The following is a 21,223-nucleotide window of genomic DNA, read 5'->3' as shown; positions in this document are numbered from 1 at the left end:
TTGAATGTAACCTATATGTGTATCGGACTTTAGGTTTACTTTCTTTTATTACTTTGTGCCTTATATTGTATACATAAAAGTAGTAGTTTGATTTTATTTGTATGTTGCACTATTACGGAATCATGTCTATTGGGTGTCAAACTTGTGGCCCGCCAGCTGGTGCAAAACTACAATTCCCATCGTGCCTGGACAGCCAAAGATTTAGCTGTGGTTCCAGAGAGTGCCGAAGATTTGTAATTTACTTCATTTAAAAAAAAATCTGAAGTCTTCCAGTACTTATCAGCAGCTGTATGTCCTGCAGGAAGTGGTGTATTCTTTGCAGTCTGACACAGTGCTTTCTACTTCCACCTCTGTCCATGTCAGGAACTGTCCAGAAGCAATAGCAAATCCCCATAGAAAACATTTGCTCTCAAGACTGGAAAGAATACACAACCTTCTGCAGGACAAACAGCAGCTGACAAGTACTGAAAAACTAGAGATTTTTAATAGAAGTAAATTACAAATCTCTGCCACTTTCTGCCACCAATCACAGTATATATATATATATATATATATATATATATATATATATATATATACTGTATGTATATGTGTGTGTGTGTATATATATTTATACATTGGTACCTTGGTTTAAGAGCATTTTGGTTTAAGAGCTCACAGTTTTTCAAAATTGTGACTTGGTTTAAGAGCATTGCTTTGGTGTAAGAGCTCCCTGTGCTGGGTGGGAGGGTGAGTGAAGCAGGGACATGGTCTGCACAGCGGGGTCTACAGCCCGGTACTCTGACCATGGAAGTCTCCCTCACCTTCCAAATCATAGCAGATCCACTTCAGGCTGGGGCTTACATCAGGGGACAGGACTGTGGAGGTAATCTCTCCATAGCTGTAACCCTTCTCTCCCCGGACAGAGAGCGCTGCATGTATGTGTCCACATCTGTCCTGCTCATTCCTTCATGCTCCCTGCAGTCTCTGTCAGCTCTTGTGTTTCCCATCCTCTCCATTACTGTACAGTAACTTGTATCATCACATATTCTGCGGTTTCTAAATGTTTGTTTCATCTGTTTTACATGTTATTCTGAATATTTTCTGCATTTCAATGATTTCTTATGGGAAAATTTGCTTTGGTTTAAGAGTTGATTTGGATTACAAGCACGGTCCCGGAACGAATTATGCTCGTAATCCAAGGCACCACTGTATATATATATTATTCTGTGTTTCTTGCAGGGTCTGGTTTATATTCCTGGTGTAGCTGAGTATTTAGTATTACTTATGACACGTCGGGATTAGACAGGAGATAAGGACTGATCATTGTATTAATACATATTGGTAATATCTAGGAGTCATTGACCTGTAGTTAATTCTATATGTTTAATTTCCGATGGGCCATGTCCCAGTCCTTCCGCCGCACGCTGTAATATATATCTCTCCTGTAGCACCTGCCTATTAAGCTGCCAGGATTTCCATATGAAGACACACTCTCATACTTCCAGCTAATCACATCAGATGGATCGCTCGCCTTTTACAAATTCATCACCTTGAACATTTAGCTGTAGTATTGTAAAGAAAGAGAAGGGGAAATTTTTCTGACCTTGTCTTTCAAACAAACGTGTGGCAGGGCTGCTCTTTTCCCTGCTGGATTTTAGGCTGCGCTGGGTGTAGCTGACATGTTTCATTACTTTTGACAAATGGAGAATGCTTTTATCTGCTAGTTTAACTGTAGCGTGCCCTTTGTATGAGCGCGGTACAGGCGCACCACACAGGAGTATTACAACAATGTGACAGCTTTTAAAGAGCACACAATGCTGGTACCGGGGAGTTATATAATGTATAGGATGATGAGGTTTAATGAGGCCTAATCTGGGAAGAGAAACCCCCCCAGAAGTTTAGAGGTCACAATGTTTTTCATTCTCAGGATTTTATACAGCTTTATTGAAGATACAAATTTTATTTAGTGGGTGTTATTAATTTAAGCTATTAAAGGGGTACTGGTGTCAGAAAGTTATACAGATATGAAAATGACTTCTATTTAAAAATCCAATACTTATGAGCTGCCGTATGTCCTGCAGGAAGTAGTGTTTTTTCAGTCTGACACAGTGTTCTCTGCTGTCATCTCTGTCTGTGACAGGAACTGTCCAGAGCAGGAAAGGTTTTGTTTTTTTTAAATGGGGATTTGCTCCTGCTCTGGACAGTTCCTGTCACAGACAGAGGTGGCAGCAGAGAGCACTGTGTCTAACAGGAAAGAATACAACACTTTCTGCTGGGTATACAGCAGCTGATAAGTACTGGAAAAATTATATTTTTTTTATATAGAAGTCATTTACAAATCTGTATAACATTCAGAGACCAGTTGATTTATTACCATTTTTTCTCATCATGGTACTCAGGACAGCCCAGTTGGCTATATATTTCCAGGTGACAGAGTTACAGTAGTCCACTGTCTCTTTTACCTTGATATGAAAGTGGTTGAGGAGATTTAAAGGGAACCTGTCATGCTGGGAACCAGGACTAAAAGCACCCTACCCTGTAAAAAAGATTTTCATATTTACTGTCAGGACAGGGGCGGTCGGGACAAGACACGACAGTGAGCCCAGTAGCTGAACCCACCAACTGTCCCTACCTACTTCAAACAGCCCTAGGTAGCCGCGGACAACCACAAAGACGTTCCCTGTACTAGATACGTGCACACAGAACAAGACAGACAAACAAACACAATATGTGATAATCAAACAAGCAAGGTCAGAACCAAACGGGCAGCACAGTACAGAATCAAGTTACAATCAGATAGTCAAAAAGTCAAGCAAGAGGTCTGGTAACAAAGTCGAGCAAGCAGAGGGAGTTAGGATGGGGATCGCAGGAATAGACAGGGGGAGCTGGGACCAGTGTATAAAACCTAATAGCCAGCGCCGGGAGACTGGATTAGCTTTCTTTTATGCTCATTAAGAGCCCAGGCCGGATCCCCATTGGTCCGGCGCTCTGACCTTCCAGGTTGTAGACAGGCAGAGAAACCAGTCAATCAAACAGTCTACTCAGCTGCATAATCAAGTCTAACAGCTTCTCAGCTTAACTCCTGCATTGCCAGGAAGCTGAGAAGCAAGCGGATGTCACAGAAAAGCAAAAACAGGCCCAGTTCACACCAGGTTACTGCACAATCCTGTCACTTACCCTCTCAGTCCCGGTGACACTTGGGGTCTTGGTTACATTACAGAGAAATCACCAATTTTCTAATGAGCAGAGATGAGTCTGATGTCTGTAGAAAATCCCAGAGGAGTGAGTGAGAGAGAAAGAGAGAACTGTGTGTGAGCTGTTCTCTCTGTCTCTGCTCTCAGCCACCTCCCTCCCTTCCGAGACGGCTCATGTAAGAAGTGGAGTTACTTGTGACCTCATTGTGATTAACCCTTCCGGTATTACAGAGTGCAAAATCAGCCATCCAGGGACACTGTTTACATAAACCTTCTCGGAAGGGATCGGAGAGGAGGGGGTTGAGAACAGAGATAACAGCTCACACACAGTTTTCTCTGTCTTTAGCAGAAAGCAGCAGGCTCAGAACTGGGTGAAGGAGACTGAAAATGTAATGGCATGTATGGAATGAATTGTTAGTCTCCCGGAAGGAGGAGGATTCAGCATGTATTTTATCTAATCGGATAACCCCTTTAAGCCTTGTCCCTGGTTTGCCAGTAAAAACCTTTATGCAGCTTTGTGTAAATAGCCAATTTTTTGTGGTCTGGTTCGCGAGATAATCCCACAATAAAAAGGAATGTCAGATATGTAAAACATAGTGAAAAACACATGTGAATTCACCCTAAATTCTTACCGTAGTATAAATTAAAGGATCACCTTATCTGTAGATATGCCAGACCTAGGTTTATCCTATTGCAGTATATTTCCCACCACACAATAAATTATCCAAGGATATTTCAGGAGGACAAAAAAAAAAGGCGGAGGGAAAGGATACAAGTGATAAAGATACTGTCAGTTTCTCTGCATTTTATATGATTCTTTTATTAATTATATATTATACCATCTCACAATGTACTGCAACAACAATACAGTATACAGCAGCCATTATATAGCATACAGAATATATTGTTCTATACCTAAGGCATGAATCTCGGATGACAATAAACACTTTGTGGTAGCTCAGCTGTCATCAAACACCATTATTCTGACTGATTTACCTCTCACTTCTTATTAATGTGTGTAGGGAATAGGCCGCCAGATATGTACAACTAGAGATTAACCTTGCGGCCGTATGAGGCACTTAGTCATATAAAAACAATATTTACAGTTGCCAAGCAATAGGTGCAAGTTATGAATTACATGGAGCTGCTATGGCATGCCTTAAGACTAACAACGCTAGTGGCACTTTAAAGAGATTCTAACAGTTTTTTTTTTTTTTTTTAAAGCCGATAGTGTATTTTATTGCATATAAAGAGAGGATTTATCATTCCGTAAAGCCGGTGAACATCCAGTATTTCTCAGGATCACTGGCCCATTTTAAAGCTCGGCACTGTCGGTATCTCTCACTGTCACCATGATTCCCGCAAATGTGTTCCCATGAGGTTAATAGAACAAGCACTTCTGATCATGCAGAAATAACTCTGGGACTGTAGCATTTCTCTGCTTTAAAGTGAGACCAAAGCAACTATTAAAATATCTGAAAGCTGATATAATGTTACAAGGCTGTTGCCATTTAGGCCGGAATATGTGGTATTTATTTCCTTGTTTTAGTAAAGGGAATTGGTTACCAAAGACACTATTAAAATCAAACTGTCCGGCAATGTTGTAAATGTCCCTTTCTCCCTCATCAACCAGAAAAAAAAAAAAGAAAAATAGAAATTAAAGGTGCGGGATAGAGCATTACTAGGAATATAAGGTAATATGTTATCTACTACAGATCCTGTACAAATGTGGCCTTCCAGGGTCAGTCCCAGGTTTGTGTGGGACCCTCTGTCCCTTATATACTATTAGGTCTCTCTGTGCCTTCATATAGTAGTTAGGCCTCTTCTGTGCCCCCATGTAATAGTTTGGTCCCTTTGCGCCCTATCTAATATAAAGCCCCTTTTTTCCTCCATATAGTAGTTAGATCCCCTTTATGCCCTTCTATAGAGGTTAGGTCCCTCTGCATCCCCTGTATAGTAGTTAGGTCCCCTCTGTACATCTTTATAGTAGTTTGGCCCCTCTGTGTCCCTGTATTGTGATTAGTTTCTTCTTTGCTCCTATATAGTAGTTTAGCCCCATTTGTGCATCTCTATAATAGTTAGACCTCTCTGTGTGGTTAGGCCCCCAGTAGATATTATCCCCAATGTACCATAACCTGGTACAGTCTCCCCAGTAGTTACTCCCACAGTAGGTAGTATCTCCTGTGTAGACATCTACCTGTAGGTATTTCCCCCCACTACTTGAAGGCATCCTCCATTAGGTAGTCTCCATAGTCACCTGACTCTCCCAAAGTCCACCAGTCTCTCTCCTTCCTCTCTGATCTGGCAACCCTGTGAGCAGACCCAAAACAGTTCCTCCTCAGTGTCGGTCCTGCGCTGTTAGTTTGGGTAAAGTCCGCTCCGGAGCACTGCTGCGTTATCAATCCCCCCCAATGATAATCAATAGAGGAGGCAGGCTGGATAACACAGCAGTGCTCCTTAGGGTGCTCCAGAGCGGATTTTACCCCAACTGACAGCAGGGGACCGGCGCTGCGGGGGGAGGTAAGACACATACCTTCCTTTTCGGCATCCCTGGCGCTATAGGGGGCTATCAGCAGGTTACATTTGTCTACCCTGCTAACAGTTACCCTTTAGGGTGCGTTCACACCTACAGGATCTGCAGCAGATCTGCAGCAGATTTGATGCTGTGTTCAGTTATTTAAATGAAATCTGCTGCAGAAAATCAGCTGCAGATCCTGTAGATGTGAACGCACCATTAAGGAGAATTAGCATCTCTTTGACCATTTTTACCGGTATTCTACACACTGTATTATAAAACTTTTTCCCGCTTATAAGTGAATGTCATCTTTTATTTAATCTTACCTTGCACTTAGATGTAATTATTTCTTAAGTATACATAAGCATGCAACCAGCCATATGGTATCATAGACTTCAATTACTGATTGTGTTTGAATAAAGTTTTCATAGCGACAAGAAGGTTTGTCATATGCGGTTAATGGAAAAGCACAAACTACAATAGACTCTAAGCATTTCTTACAGAGTAAAGTGTGTAATTCTCTGGTTCGATATAATATGTGGTTAGAATAAACATGCTGTGCGAGCACCCCCTCCCCCTTACTCTTGTGAACCTGTTTATTATATATGTACATTTCAATTTACACTTCATAGAAAGGAACATTATGTTCTTAAGTGGGCAGACATACAGCTTGAAGTAAATTCTAAAGGTTAGGCTCTTAATGAAAGAATATAAAAGGGTCTGGGGACTGATAATCCGAAGGATATTGAATTAGAATTATAAATAGTAATGTATAGAAGTCTCTGTATAGAGAAATGATGTTCCCTACTATTTATAATGTAATAAAATGGATCACATTTAAACTTCCTAAAAGTTTAGTATAGTTCAAGGCCAGCAGGATGTCCTGTTAAGTACCTGTGGATCTGGATACCAGCAGGATAATGACATTATTAGCATGAGAATAGCGAGTAGCTAAAATATTTATCTTGTTTTATGGCAAAAAAAATATAAATATCTGATCCCTGGACCAACTTTTAGGCGTTAGTGAAGTTACCTTGAACAATGTACTAAAGCGAAGCATCTAACCTTCTGATGTGTCCCTACAGGGTGATAAGGATTAAAGTAATTTTCTTACCTTGATCCTCAGTGCTGTTTTTGGGAACATTGTAGTTTATTTCATATGTAAATGAGGTGGTTGGGTGCACTATGAGGTGCACTGGGGGAGTAACTACCACCCTCAGTGCACCGTTTCTCTCCGGCCAGCCCGCCCCTTCTAATGCAGTGATGTAACTGCAGAGTGCCTCCCCCAATATTCATTAGAAAGGGTGGGTGATCTGGTCTGGGTGTATGGGTGCACTGAAGGTAATAGTCCCGCCCCCAGAGCGCCAAACTGCCTCATTTACATATCCAATAAACTACAAAGTTCCCAAAAACAGAGCTGAGAATTAAGGTAAGAAAATTACCTTAATCCTCAGCGCCCCATGCCCTATAGGGACATTTCTGCAGGTTAGATGCTGCCAACCTGCTGATAGTTTCTCTTTAACTTTCACTTCCTGCTCAATGCATATCAAAGCAGCCAATCCGAATTCATCTTTTAATTTTTGTTATAGTTTAGGAAATAAGAAAAAAAAATCTAATGGGGTGTTATAGGTTTGGCATCCTTATAAAAACACTAAATATGTCAGTGGAAACATTGTCATATAAAAAAGTACAAATATGTTTACCCCTCACGGTAAAAGAGGGGACACCACTCTTCAATTAGTAACAATATAAAAGACCATAAGATTCCACATCCCAACAAATAGGAACAACTTTAAACAAATAAATAATTAGGTGATATAAAATAAAATAGGCAAAATTTAAAATTTCCCAATAATATCCCACATGTAGGGAATTTCACAGCTCCATGGAGGTACATGAAGCCTATAGTGTTTCAATATACCTGAAGCTTATATATCACCATGTAGAAGGGAACAGCAAATGCAGAAGACATATAGGTATGGGTTATACTCTTCTGGCACCCTCTTGACACATTCTCACTCCTTCTATGGTGCTGTGCACCATCTATGTGGTTACACTGCAGGGAATCTGTGTGGGTTTTTGTTGGTTCTTCACCGCACAATGTGTGAGCTAAATTATTTTTGCCATCTGACTACTTTTTGTGTTTCACTTCTGGCTTGCTTCATTTTGAAAGCATTTTTATTGCACTTTGTTCATTGAAGTAGAGAAAATTGCTTATTATGATGGCTTTTTTTTTCTTATCTTTTTCCACTGGCTTGAAACATGTACCAATCAGAAATAATTTCCCATTCATCTTAGTTTAGAATAATTAGCGGGCTATTTTACATAAAAAGGAACATTAACAACAAAAGAGGTGTCCTTGCATGGCTTTTTCCTCGTAATATTGTTTCAATAAATTTAAACCATTTCTGAAGGTCAATTACATTTTGCTTGTAACCTTGTGTCAATGGAGCATTACACTGGCTCCTGGTCTGTGGACTATGCTACCTGTAAGGAACCTGTGTTCTTTTATCTGAGAGACAAGTATAAAACAATATAGTGAAATGACCTGCTAGCATCTGCCAACAGTCCAAACTATATGAGCCCTGGTGGTTACCCATTTATTTGATAAAAGCAAAAAGTTTATACCATGTCTGCTGTATAAGGGCCTGTTCTCACTTAGCGAAATAGGTGGAAATACAGAGCAGAACCCCCACTGCAGAGTCTGCTCGGAATCCTGCCTGCCTCACTGTTTCAATGTGATGTCTCACGCACCTCTGCTCTCCGACGCTTAAAGAATCGACAAGCCAATTCTTTAAGTGGAGAGTGGCAGAGAGTGGAGGTGCGTGAGACATCAAATTGAGACAGTAAGGCAGACGGGATTCCAAACTTCATGCCTTGAGTCCACGGCATGGGTTCCGCTTAGATTTTTCCCCTGTTTTGCTCAGTGTGCACTTACCCTAAGTTAAAAAATTATTCTAGACTATACAGTGAACATGCCTATAGACTTCTAGTTGCCATATTTATTCTCCTTGTGCAATATGATTGGCCATCAGTATACACATCATGGGGGGAAGGGGGTATTTATCAAGACCAGCGTAATTGTACTACAGTCTTACCTAAATCACCTACATTTTTCGGGAGGTTCACGGCCCTCAGTAAATTTGATGAATTTGAGTCTACCAAGCAGTTTGTGAAATTTACACCAAACCTGCTCCGTCAGCTATACCAGGTGTAGATTTTTGCCATGAATTACACCTACAGTATGTGTAAATCATAATAAATCAGGTGAAGCAGGAGGCCAAGTCCCTGCACCTTGCTCTACTCGCCCACCAGGCAAACAGGGTGTACATCGGCAAAGCTGTGCAAGGGCTGGAAAGAAACTGCAGCAAGGCACTGTGTATGCTGTAGTAGTTGTTGGTATAAAATGCATTAAATGTGGGTAAAAGCTTATGTACAATTTTTTTTTTATAGCTATGTGTTACAGATACTGTATGATTATTACTATTATTCTATTTGTGTGTGTGTGTTTTTTTTTACTAAATATAAGGAAGCATGATAAAAGTGGCGTACTTTGATCTAAATCCTTTGATCTCCCAGTTTTGTCTGTAACCAAGATCCGAGATGTTGGGGGTGTATATTGACAACTTTTTTGAAACTGCAACACAAATTTTATTTTTACAAAAGGAAGAATTCTTGAGCTTACACCATATTTACAAGTAGCGGAAAACCAATTTTTCAGTAATTCCACTAGAACAGCTCTATAAAATTTTTTAGCAGTAAGTTGATTTACTCTACAACTCAATCTCTCCTTTGATCCCTCGATTGACGTCTTTTTCTCAACCATAACTATTTAAGCATATGCAAATTAGAATTTTTTTCTAAAAGCTATTCAATGTCTATTTTTCTAAATCACTATTTTTTTTTTTATAAGAAACGGGCAACCTTGAATTTATGCAAAATAAAAAAAAAAAAAAGAAGAAGAAGGGCAATTCACCATGGTAATTTAGATAAGTATTTTCCGAGGCATCCTCATTTCTTTGAACACATTAACCTTTCTTCAGTTATAACAAGGGCATCCGGTTCAGGTTATGCATTGATTCAAAAATTGTTCCCATTTACATGTTCCTGAAAGCCTAACTTGGGTCTCTGGGCACTAATGTCAATATATTGGCTGAAGCTCTATAGAAACAATGCTAAGACATAGTACAATGTAAATCTTGTAAAGAGAAAACAGATAAGAGATGATCGTAGCCGCTGCAAGGAAATGAAAAGAGGTGTCTCTGCCGCAGATTAATTAAGTGTACTAGAGTGGAACACACCGTAAAAAGGGCAAAGGGATTAGAGGAAAGAAACAGACAAATGCAAAGCGCTGAATGGAGGTGGGATTCTGTATGCAGCCACTAGATTAGGTGGTGTTATCATTGTTATAAACCATTGATTTTGCAAGAGAGCTAAACAGTAGAGCTTTGAGGGCATTTACGGGCTTATGGTGACACCTGCTCCTAGACACCGTGCATGATGAGGGGACTAATATATTGTACGCAGTTGCCTTTCACAATGTTTACAGTGCATTGAAATTTACTTTTTGTTACATAGAAGCTACATTATAACATCATTTTTTTTTTGTTGGTATTTTTTGTCATTTTTGTTGGTTTCTGTAAGCTTTATTAAACCTTTGAAGAAAAGCTTAAAAAAATATGCAAAACAGTGATTTCTACATATAGTAGTAAAATACTGTAGGTTGAACTTGGAATCTAAACTCTGACTACCTGCTTTTGCCTTACATATAGAGATGAGCGAACCTCGTCCGAACCCCTGCACACATTGAAAATATACATTGCAGTGAAGTCTATGGGATCTCTGTACACTCTGTATACACTCTGTATACACTCCATCCGAGATTCCTTGCGGCTGCATGAAAAATTGACATGTCAGTTTTGTGTGGCCACTATTCATTGAATAGCAGCTGAACAAAACTGACACAGCACACAATGTAAAGGGCGACTTCGGACGCACTTTATACTGTCAGCTGTGGGGGTTTGGAATGCGGGCACACCCGAATGTGACCGCATTCCAAATCAAAAGAAATTAACTTCACATCGGCTTTGTCACAGAACGGCCGGTGTCATATGCTGTGTGAACCAGGCCATAGGGTGTATCCATGTTTGCCAGGACTCCCTAGGGCGGCATGCAACTTCTTCAGCCACTGGTAATCATATGCTGCTCGAGGTTTGCTCATCTTCACTTACATTGTGTTTTTACCATGCCAGACCTTGACAATTCTCATACATCAGTTAATCATTGTATATATTGATATTTTTTGCATATTGAAAATTACTGTATACAGTGCATAGTATTGATTTTCATCAAGGTTTTTTTTCCAGAAACTGAAACATGTCTTTCTATTGGCTGTGTATGGTATTGAAGGGGTTGCCCGGGTATTAGGTGGATTGTACTATAAGGCCATGGCTGCCTAGAAAATATTAAACTTACCCATCCCACTCAGAAACTGCTGCTGGGTTCCCAAGCGTCTAGTCTCTGACGCAGTCCTCTTCTTCACTATTCCCAATGAAATGCCATGGGGACCTGCTCAGCATAGAATGCTACAAAGCAGGCTTTTTTCCCTGCACTTACTACTGCATCAAGGCTTCACTTCCTGGATAAAATGGTGATGTCACGACCCGACTCCCAGAGCTGTGCGGGCTGTGGCTGCTGGAGAGGATGATGGTAGGAGGACACTGAGGGACAGAGGGCACTGGAGGAACACTGAGCATCCCTCTGCCATCATCCTCTCCAGCAGCCACAGGCTGCACAGCTCTGGGAGTCGAGTCGTGACATCACCATTTTATCCAGGAAGTGACATCACCATGTTATCCAGGAAGTGACATCACCATTTTATCCAGGAAGTGAAGCCTTGATGCAGTAGTGCAGGGAAAAAAAACACTTTATAAGCATTTCCCATAATAACTGTATATAGGTAATCTGTATAACTTTTGGGGGGCAATACAATACTTTAATAAACATTCTCCTTTAACTATGTCACTTTGTTACTATATAAAGTGGTATACTAAGCCGGCCCACTCCCCCACTGCTGCTGGTTTCCTGAGCGCCCATCTCCACCAGTCTAATTCTCCGGTTATGTATCGTGGAGAAAGAAAATGCCTGCTTTGTAGCTATGCATTCTATGCTGAGCAGGTCCCCATGGCACTTCATTGGGAATAGTGAAGAAGAGGACTGTGTCAGTCACTAGATGCTTGGGAACCCAGCAGCAGTTTCTGAGTGGGATGGGTAAGTATTCTACTTTAATCTTTTCTAGGCAGCCATGGCCTTATAGTACAATCCACCTAATACCCGGGCAATCCCTTCAGTACCATAAACAGCCATCAACATTTGTATATCTTTTGGGGGGGCAATACAATACTTTAATACAAAAATTTTGCTGGACTTCTCCTTTATGGTGCGTTCACACCTACAGGATCTGCAGCTGATTTTCTGCAGCAGATTTCATTTAAATAACTGAACACAGCATCAAATCTGCTGCAGATCTGCTGCAGATCCTGTAGGTGTGAACGCACCCTTAATAAGGTTGAAAGAAGACAAAAGTCCATCAGGTTCAACCTAAGGAAACCCTACTGTGTAGATCCAGATTTGTTGTTTTCAAAGCAGCCAGGGCCACATAGTAAAATGTACCCGATACCTGGACAACTCCTTTATTACTTGTGCTTAATGACAAGAGTATCTATCAGGCTTTGTCCTAGGTACACGAGTAAATTAATTAAATGGCTTATAAATAAAAGAAATATTCGAGGGTACATTCAGTAGGCATTGGGGATATGTCTCTCTAATGCTTACACCACCTTGAAATATACTCTTATGTTTAATCTTTTTCAGTATGGTAAAAATTCTGCAGATTAGATTTAGTAGACTCCAGCGTGAATCATCAGTACTGGGTAAAACATTTGCTCAATTTCATGGTCATTAATTTTGGTATGGTCTTGTATGTCTTCATTTCATTCTTGTTATAATTTCCTTGCAAAATGTGATACTGAATTTTTATGGTCTATTTTTTTAGCATATTGTATATTACGGAGAACATTCATATATTTGTATTATTATTTTCATAAATAATTCCTTGTCTTGCTTGTCCTATTCTGCTTAAAGGTGCCTTCACACACTCCGGATCCGCAGCAGATTTCACGCTGCGAATTTGCAGCGAAATCCGCTGCAGATTCAGTGCCTGTTCATCCCAGTGAGAATACATACTAGCAGTGGGATTGACATCCCGCTGTGTGTATGTAAATTAACCCCCCGCCGGCCGGAGCATACATTACCTGCTGTACGCTCCAGCTTGCTTCAGGAGTTCCTGACGTCTGTTAGTCCTGCTTAGCCATCAGTGTGCTGCCCCGCCGCAGCCACTAATTGGCTGAGCGGGACATCCAGCCGAGAACCCCCGAAGCAAGCCGAGGAGCGGAGCAGGTGATCGATGCTCTGGCCGACGGGGGGTTAACTTACATACACGCAGCGGGATGTCAATTAATTGGGATGAAGGGGCACTGGACCCGCAGCCGATTTTGCTGCAAATTCGTCTGTGTGTGAAGGGACCCTTACGCTAACGTTTAAAAAATTTATAATTGTTTTTACTATTACATATAAAAATTGCTTTGAAAAATTGTGTGTACAGTGGATATGTATGGTAGACTACTTCCCATCCTTAAAAACGTGATCCTAAAGGGGTACTCCGGCAAAAATATTTCTTTCAAATCAACTGGTGTCAGAAAGTTATATAGATTTGTAATTTACTTCTAATTAAAATCTCATCTTCCAGTACTTATCAGCTGCTGTATGTCCTGCAGAATGTGGTATATTCATTCCATTCTTAAACAGTGCTCTCTGCTGCCTCATCTGCCTGTCGGTGATAGAAACTGTTTAGGGATGTTTTTTTTTTACTGCTTTGGACAGTTCCTAACATGGGTGGCAGCAGAGAGGTGGCAGCAGAGAGCAATGTGTCAGACTAGAAAGAATACAGCCCTTACTGCAGGACATACAGCAGCTGATAAGAACTAGAAGACTTGAGATTTTTAAATGGAAGTAATTTACAAATCTATATAACTTTCTGACACCTGTTGATTTGAATAGTTTTTCTTTTTTTGCTGGAGTACCCCTTTGATATACAGTGAAATAACTTTATTTGTTAAAACACCCTATATGTTTATTGTGGCTTCCTAGAGTCATCGTATAGTCATGTCTATGGGTATAAGCTATAGATGTGCTGCTAAGCACTGGAAGACTTGAGAATTTTAAATTTAATTTTATTACAAATCTAAATAACTTTCTTGCACCAGTTGATTAAAAAAAAAAAAAGAAAAAGTACCCCTTAAGGGTGGGTCTACACTTAAATCCAAGTTTGCAGCTAAATCTGCTGTGAATCCCTTACTGTCATTCTGAATAGTATTACATACAGCAGAATTTTCATCTTGCTGCAAGTATGTAAACGCTGGTCCCCTTAACCCGTGGAGGCCCAGTGCGTTGCACTACCACAGCCACTGATTGGCTAAGTGGGACATCAGGATGCCGGGAGACCCCAAAGCAATACATCAGCAGCCATAGGTTAAGGGGGGGTGGCATTTACATACTTGCAGCAGGATGAAAAGTATGTTATCCTATTCAGAATGACAGGATTTGCAGCGGATTTTGGTGTGGACTCGCATCGTAAAATCCTCTGCGGATGTTATATGTGAACCCACCTTTAAAGTGTCACTGTTGTTTACTTTTTTTTGCAGAAATCAATAGTACAGGCGATTTTAAGAAACTTTGTAATTGGGTTTATTAGCCGAAAAATGCATTTTTATCATGAAAAAGCAGTTTGAAGCTCTCCCCTCTGTCTTTATTGTTCTCTATGGAGAGGGGAGGGGTGGAGGGAGATGAGGCACCAAAACAGGACAACAAAGAGTTAATTTACATCTACATCACGGGCTATCTCCTCAGAAGTTAACACTGACCTCTGTGACCTCTGAATACCGGCTTTCATACAGCTCCCACTGTGTAATGCTTTGTTTTCTGCTCTCTGCTGGCGACTAATCTCCCTCCCCCCCCCTCCCCTCTTCATAGAACAGACAGGGCCCGACTGATGTAAAAGAGTTGAGATTTCCTGATATTGAGTAGTGAATGAAACAGAGGAGGGAGGGGACCTGGGGAATGTCTTTTTGAATGCAGATAATGGCATATTTGCCTAATAAACCCAATTACAAAGTTTCTTAAAATCGCCTGTACTACACAAAAACCGACAGTGACTCTTTAATGACAAATTTGGCACATTCTTTGACTGACAGATTTAGTATCTCTGCCTCTTTATTTTCCATATATAGGAGACAGTTGGAGAAACAAAGGATTGGGCATATTAAAAAGCAAAATATTCCAATACCAGGAGACCCTCATACATTAATGGTGGCATAGCCCACCAATAATCTGTTGTATGGTGATCAGTAGAGATGAGCGAACCTGGAGCACGCTCGAGTCGATCCGAACCCGAACTTTCGGCATTTGATTAGCGGTGGTTGCTGAAGTTGGATAAAGTCCTAAGGCTATGTGGAAAACATGGCTATAGTCATTGGCTGTATCCATGTTTTCTAGACAACCTTAGAGCTTTATCCAAGTTCAGCAGCCACAGCTAATCAAATACCGAACGTTCGGGTTCGGATCGACTCGAACCCGAACCCGGTTCGCTCATCTCTAGTGATCAGCCATAACATTCTGACTACCTGCCTATTATTATTTAGGTCCCACTAGTTTCCCAGCAGAACATAGCTCAGAGCGTTCCTCTACCTCTGCCATGTCTCCTTAGTGTATACTGCTGCTATTTCAGGCATATATTTCTAAATCACTGAATAAAATCTTTTTCCTCCCCAGTGCCGCAAACAAAGATATTGGCGACAGGAGGAGCCTCATGCAACAAAGATATTTTACAGGTATATTATTTACACCTTACAGAATGCCTGTGTATTTCTTAGGAGACTGTTTGGAGTCCTTTACATAGTGACGTGATGAACCATTTATGATTACATTAATATTTAGTGTACACATTGTATTATTAGGTTACGTACTGATAACTAGCTATAAAACACGCCATGAATAGTGATGTGATTTGTCGCCATTGTCTGTAACCCTCCAGCTTATTAACACATTGCTGATGATTTTATAGTTTTACACCATTGCAGTCAGTAAGAATGCTCGGCCTTGCCTCGAATCCCATCGGCCTGGTTCTTTACGCTACTTACAGTAATCCTTCGATTAGTATATTAAAGCTGACAGTAAAACTTTAGGCATAAATATAAAGCTCTATTCTGCCTAGAGTCTACCTGATCTCCCAGCCTGACCCTGAAATCTTAGTCAGGCTCCTTCAGGTATATTCCGCTCATGACTACTGAGTTGTCATCATCATAAGCCACCTGGGCATCTGCTTAAGGAATAATCCTCATGCCAAGTCCCATGCTAAACAATGCTGGAACTGTTGTGAAGATGCCCGGAGGGCTCCTGAGCTGCTTGGTATGTATGAATCAGAGGAGGCAGGAAGAAAACTTCACATTTCTCTCTATAATAACTCCAGTGAGAAGTTGCCTGGCTTCCTATCCAACTGTATAGTAACTTACCAGTATGTAAAATCTTTTAATCACTCTGAGGCCATGTTCACACAACGGTAATCACGGCCATTGTTGCAATGGCCGTGATTAGTACGGAACTTATGTAGTGCTGCAGGCTGAGTGAGTCCTGGCCGTAGTGTATACACCTAGGGGGACATGTATGAAAAGGTGTAAATGCCTTTTTTAGGCCCAGATGGGGCAGATCGGCGTAAAAATATTCACAAATGGTATTTTTGCAAATATTTTTTTCGCATCTGCCCCATCTGCGCCACCTTCGCCAGTGGGGTGGAGAGGGGGCGTTACGGGGGTACGGCAGCACGCAGAGGGGGCGCGGCCTCTGAGTGTGCCGCATTTATAATTTTTTCCGTGGAAAAATTATACTGAAACGTACAGTACGCTAGCTGTCAGCTGGAGTAGGTTTCAAAATTTTCACACGGACGTGCGCTCGGGATTTATGTAGAGGCAATGCGCCTCTACATAAATCCTCTGAGCTCTGCAGCTGCAAAGACATTTGTAAGCCCAGCGTAAAAAAGGCCAGACTTCATAAATGTCCCCCATAGTATACACTCCGGCCGCGAACCCTAGCTGCGCCGTGAGAAACTGACACGTCAGGCCGCTAAAGATCATCCGGCCGGTACTGCAGTACCCTCCGGGATGATCTTTTCTGGGACTGGCCGTTCCGTGACGCGATCGCCCGCTCCACCGTGTGCACTGACACGATTTTCTGCGGCCCCTATTCCATGAATAGCGGCAGCAGAAAACTGACATGTCAATTTCTCGCGGTGCCGCTAGGGATCCCAGCCGGAGTGTATACTGGGGGACATTTATGAAGTCTGGCGTTTTTTACGCTGGGCTCACAAATGTCCCCGCAGCTCCGGAGCTCAGGGGATTTATGTAGAGGCGCATTGACTGGCATAGGTTTCAGTATAATTTTAACACCGGAAAAAGGATCAATGTGGCCTCTGCCTGCAGCGGCACCCCCCGTAAAGCCCCCTATCCGCCCCACTGGCGAAGGTGGCACAGATGGGGCAGATGCAGAAAAAAATATTCACAAAAATACCATATACCAAGATTTTTACGCGGATCTGCCCCATCTGCGCCTAAAAAAGGCATTTACGCCTTTTTATACATGTCCCCCTATGTGTATACATACAGTTTATGGCATCAAAGTGGTAGTGTCAGGTTTCCTGATGATCTCAGGCAGTCAACTGGTTAATTTACTTTAATGGTTAATACTCCTGGTGTCAGACTAAAATCTGGTCTAGGGCAGTGACTGGGTTACTCAGTATCCCTGGTGGGCTATGATTTTAGCATGTCTGGTGGTCATCTCTAATCATCTCAGGTTTAGAGAGATGAGCGATCCTTGATCATGTTTGGGTTTGTACGAACCCGATTTGTAGCGTTTGATTACTGGTGGCTTAGGAAGTTGGATGCAGGCCTAGGGAGTCCTGGAAAGCATGGATATGGCGTATGGCAGTATCCTTGTTTTCTAGGCAGTCTTAGGGCTGCATCCAACTTCTGCAGCCCCCGATAATTAAATTCTGTACCCTCGGGTTCGGGCGAACCCAAGTGTGCTCAAGGTTTGCTTGTCTCTAATCGTGACACTTTTCTTCTCTTGACCACCAGACATGCTAGAATTAACTATCTCATTGGTCATAGCACATGACCAGTGACTAATATGTGATCCTGCATACCATGGGTCAAGTGGTTAGGCTCAGCTCCAGCCCTGTCTTTAGCAGTAGGCAGAACACTGGTAGTTCAGCCTTCTGTTTCTTTACTGCACTGACCATATAGATAAATTCATACAGGCAATAGAGAGGGCTGTGCGACTGTGATTGTATGGCTGCAGCAGTGGCCTTAGTAGGGCTACCAGAGAAGTGCATAAGGTTTTTACTGTACCGCTACGTTTCCACATACAAAGGATGTTTGTGTTGAATTCAATACTAATGATACAAAGAATTGGGGTATTTTCTGTCAGATGTCATTATGTACAGTGACATTGAACTTAAAGACATTCAAAGACTTGCTTACAGTGAAGAATATCTCGATATTTACAACAGTATATGGAGGCTGTAAACTTACCTTACTATCATGTCTTATAGCCTCTCTACTCAAATGTACATGCTCCATACTTAGTCATAGAAGAGCTGTTTTCTTATCTTATCTTTTTTTTTTTTTTTTGCTTCTAGCAATTATATTCGCCATCTACATTTCCCCCTTGAACAATAACTTAAATTGCATTGAAGCATGTCACTTGGGCTATATAAAAAATGAACATATTGTGCTGTGTGGCTTTGTGTGAACTAGAAAAGCAGCATCAAATACCAATAAGAAAAACTTTGAAAACTTTCACAAAATAAAACTTTGAGGATACAATGCCTTTTCCTGATGGGAAAACAAGTAGAGATGAGCGCAACTTGAGCATGCTCGAGGCTGATCGTTCATCATTTGATTAGCGGTGGCTGAAGAAGTTGGATGCAGCCCTAAGGCTGAATGGAAAACGTGGATACAGTCATAGGCCATAGGCTACATCCATGTTTTCCTAGACTCCCTAGGGCTGCATCCAACTTCTTCATCCACAGGTAATCAAATCGGACTCAAGCACGCTCAAGTTGCGCTCATCTCTAAATCTAAGCCAATTTGTGACAATACATATATGATGTACCTAGTTATATCTGTAATGGGAACATTGGGTAATGGTAGGGTATAATCCAGACTTTTCTCTACAGTACTTATTTATATACCTTTATAGGATGTCAAAAATCAGATATAACTAAGCGGTTTTCAACTGGGAAATCTTGGTGATATATTTAGAATAGTTTATTTAATATTATAGGGAAAGTTACCTTTAATTGTCTTATCGAAAGTATTAAAGGGGTTTCTTCAGGCTTAAAGGAACATGGCTGCTTTCTTCCAGTAACAGCACCTCTCTTGTCCTCAGTTTGGGGTGGGTTCTGCAGCTCAGTTCTATTGAAGTGCATGGAGCTGAACTGTAATACCACACACAACCTTAGGACAGGAGTGGCGCTGTTTTTGCAAGAAATTAGCTGTGTTTTTCTAAACTAGGATTATCCCTTTAAAGTTAATATTGCTTATTCAATAATGTTAGGATACGCCAAGAGCTGAAGCAATATATAAAAAAAAAATGATGTGATAAAAGAGGACAAGCTATTCACAAGAACCATCTAGAATTATGTAGTGATGAGTGAGAAAAAGATGAGATGTATATTATGGCAATTAGTCCAAGTGATATAATTTTGTGATCAAACTGATGTTGTCTTCATCCTTCTATTCCATGTGTAGGTTTTGTCAGATATTTTCAATGCTCCGGTGCACACAATTGCCACAGCTAACTCTGCCTGTCTGGGATGCGCATATCGAGCAGCTCATGGTAAGAAGGCTCATTAAAAATTACTGACTTTCTTATTGCTATCTAATCCTCCCGCAGTACACAAGCCGATTGTTACGCTTGTCACACCGGCATATTTCAGTCAATCTTTCCAGCAGTGCCATAGTTATTCTCCGAGTCTAAATATGTCGGCAAAGGAAAAAAGGCCAAAATGATCAGCATTGTGAATGTGGAGGAACGCACATAAAGTATGCCGGGAGAATGGGAATTAACTGATGTTGACTGAGAAATTAACATTGTAATGCAGAGTAATTGTTAGAATAAATTGGCATTGGTAAAATACAAGATGGAACTATAACAAAGAGTTTGGAGCGTACCTTTCATGTAGGTCATTGCAACCTCGAGAGTGTAGAGAACCTGTTGTACTATCTATCAGAAACTATTAGATTTGGGCACTAAGCACTTCTTATTTCTTTAAATATTGAGTAGAGTTGAGCGAATCACTCGGAAATTCGTTTCGCAAAGTTCGCGAATATTGACATGAATTTGCGAATATTCGCGAATTGGATACAAACGAATTTCATTAAGAATAGTGGCAAGCGAACATGTTCGTAACTGTTCATATGTTCATACAAACATGACGCTAATTGTCCGTGTTTGCCCATACAAAAAATTTCCTCGATCATCAGAATGGTTATAACGATAATTTTCAAACATGCGAACGTTTATCTTGTGATGTACGAGTGCGTAATGTTTGCAACTGCGGAATGTACGCAACTTTGTAATGCTGCGTTTACACGAAGCGATAATTTGCCCAATCGATCGTTTAACGATTTTGAAGCAACTATTTGGTTTTTAAAACGATCAGCGTTTAGATGAATAAATCTTTAGAAAAATCGTTTGAAAATTCGTAAGACAATTCGTTATTGCGATCGTTTTTAAGATCGCTTAAGCCCATCTTTCATATAGGGTGAATCTTTGAAAGGCTGTTTACACGAAGCGATCTGCGAATTTTAAGCGAATGACGAACGACGATTTGAGAACATGTTGAAAGATCAAAATGAGCGATTTCTCGTTTGTCGCTTGATCGCTTCGTGTGTTTACACGGAACGATTATTGATCAAATACGATTGTTATTGCGAAAATTTAAACAATAATCATTCCGTGTAAACACAGCATAAGTGTAAGCTAAGTGTGAGCTAACAAGCGCCATGTTTAGTGAATTCGCGAATCGCAATGAGGCGAATTAAACGTCCAATTCGCTGCCAATTGGAATTCGTCAGATTCGCTTCGCTCGTCTCAAATTCGGAGCAATCTCCAATGATATCACCATGCCAAATGCATGTTTTTTGGGGGTGGGGGGAGTTATGGCAAGTGCTCAATTTATAAATGTTTAAGGGAACCTGTCACCAAGACAATGCTATCTAATCTATCACCGCTATGTTATAGAGCAGGAAGAGCTGAGCATTTTCATATATTTCTTTGTGGGAAAAGATTCAGTATAACATATTGATTGAAATCCCTGTTCATTCTGTGTTAAGGAGTCCAGTGGGCGGTGTCACAC

The 21,223-nt window shown here is 41.0% G+C and overlaps 1 protein-coding gene across 4 annotated transcripts in view; it reads left to right on the top strand.

Annotated features, from left to right (window-relative positions):
• Positions 1-21,223, top strand: part of XYLB (xylulokinase) — a 124,295-nt gene that overhangs the window by 81,560 nt on the left and 21,512 nt on the right. For all 4 annotated transcript variants that reach the window (XR_011361945.1, XM_069960487.1, XM_069960488.1 and 1 more), the window contains exons 16-17: positions 15,580-15,638; positions 19,614-19,701. Coding sequence is in view for 3 of the 4 variants with exons in the window: in XM_069960487.1 (XP_069816588.1) it covers positions 15,580-15,638; positions 19,614-19,701 (147 nt within the window). In the remaining variant the exon portion in view is untranslated. The remainder of the gene's footprint in view (positions 1-15,579; positions 15,639-19,613; positions 19,702-21,223) is intronic.

Source organism: Dendropsophus ebraccatus, chromosome 2, assembly GCF_027789765.1.
Source record: "Dendropsophus ebraccatus isolate aDenEbr1 chromosome 2, aDenEbr1.pat, whole genome shotgun sequence".
Taxonomy (NCBI): domain Eukaryota; kingdom Metazoa; phylum Chordata; class Amphibia; order Anura; family Hylidae; genus Dendropsophus; species Dendropsophus ebraccatus.
The sequence above is the reverse complement of the archived record's forward strand: the minus strand, read 5'-3'. Positions and strand labels throughout refer to the sequence as shown.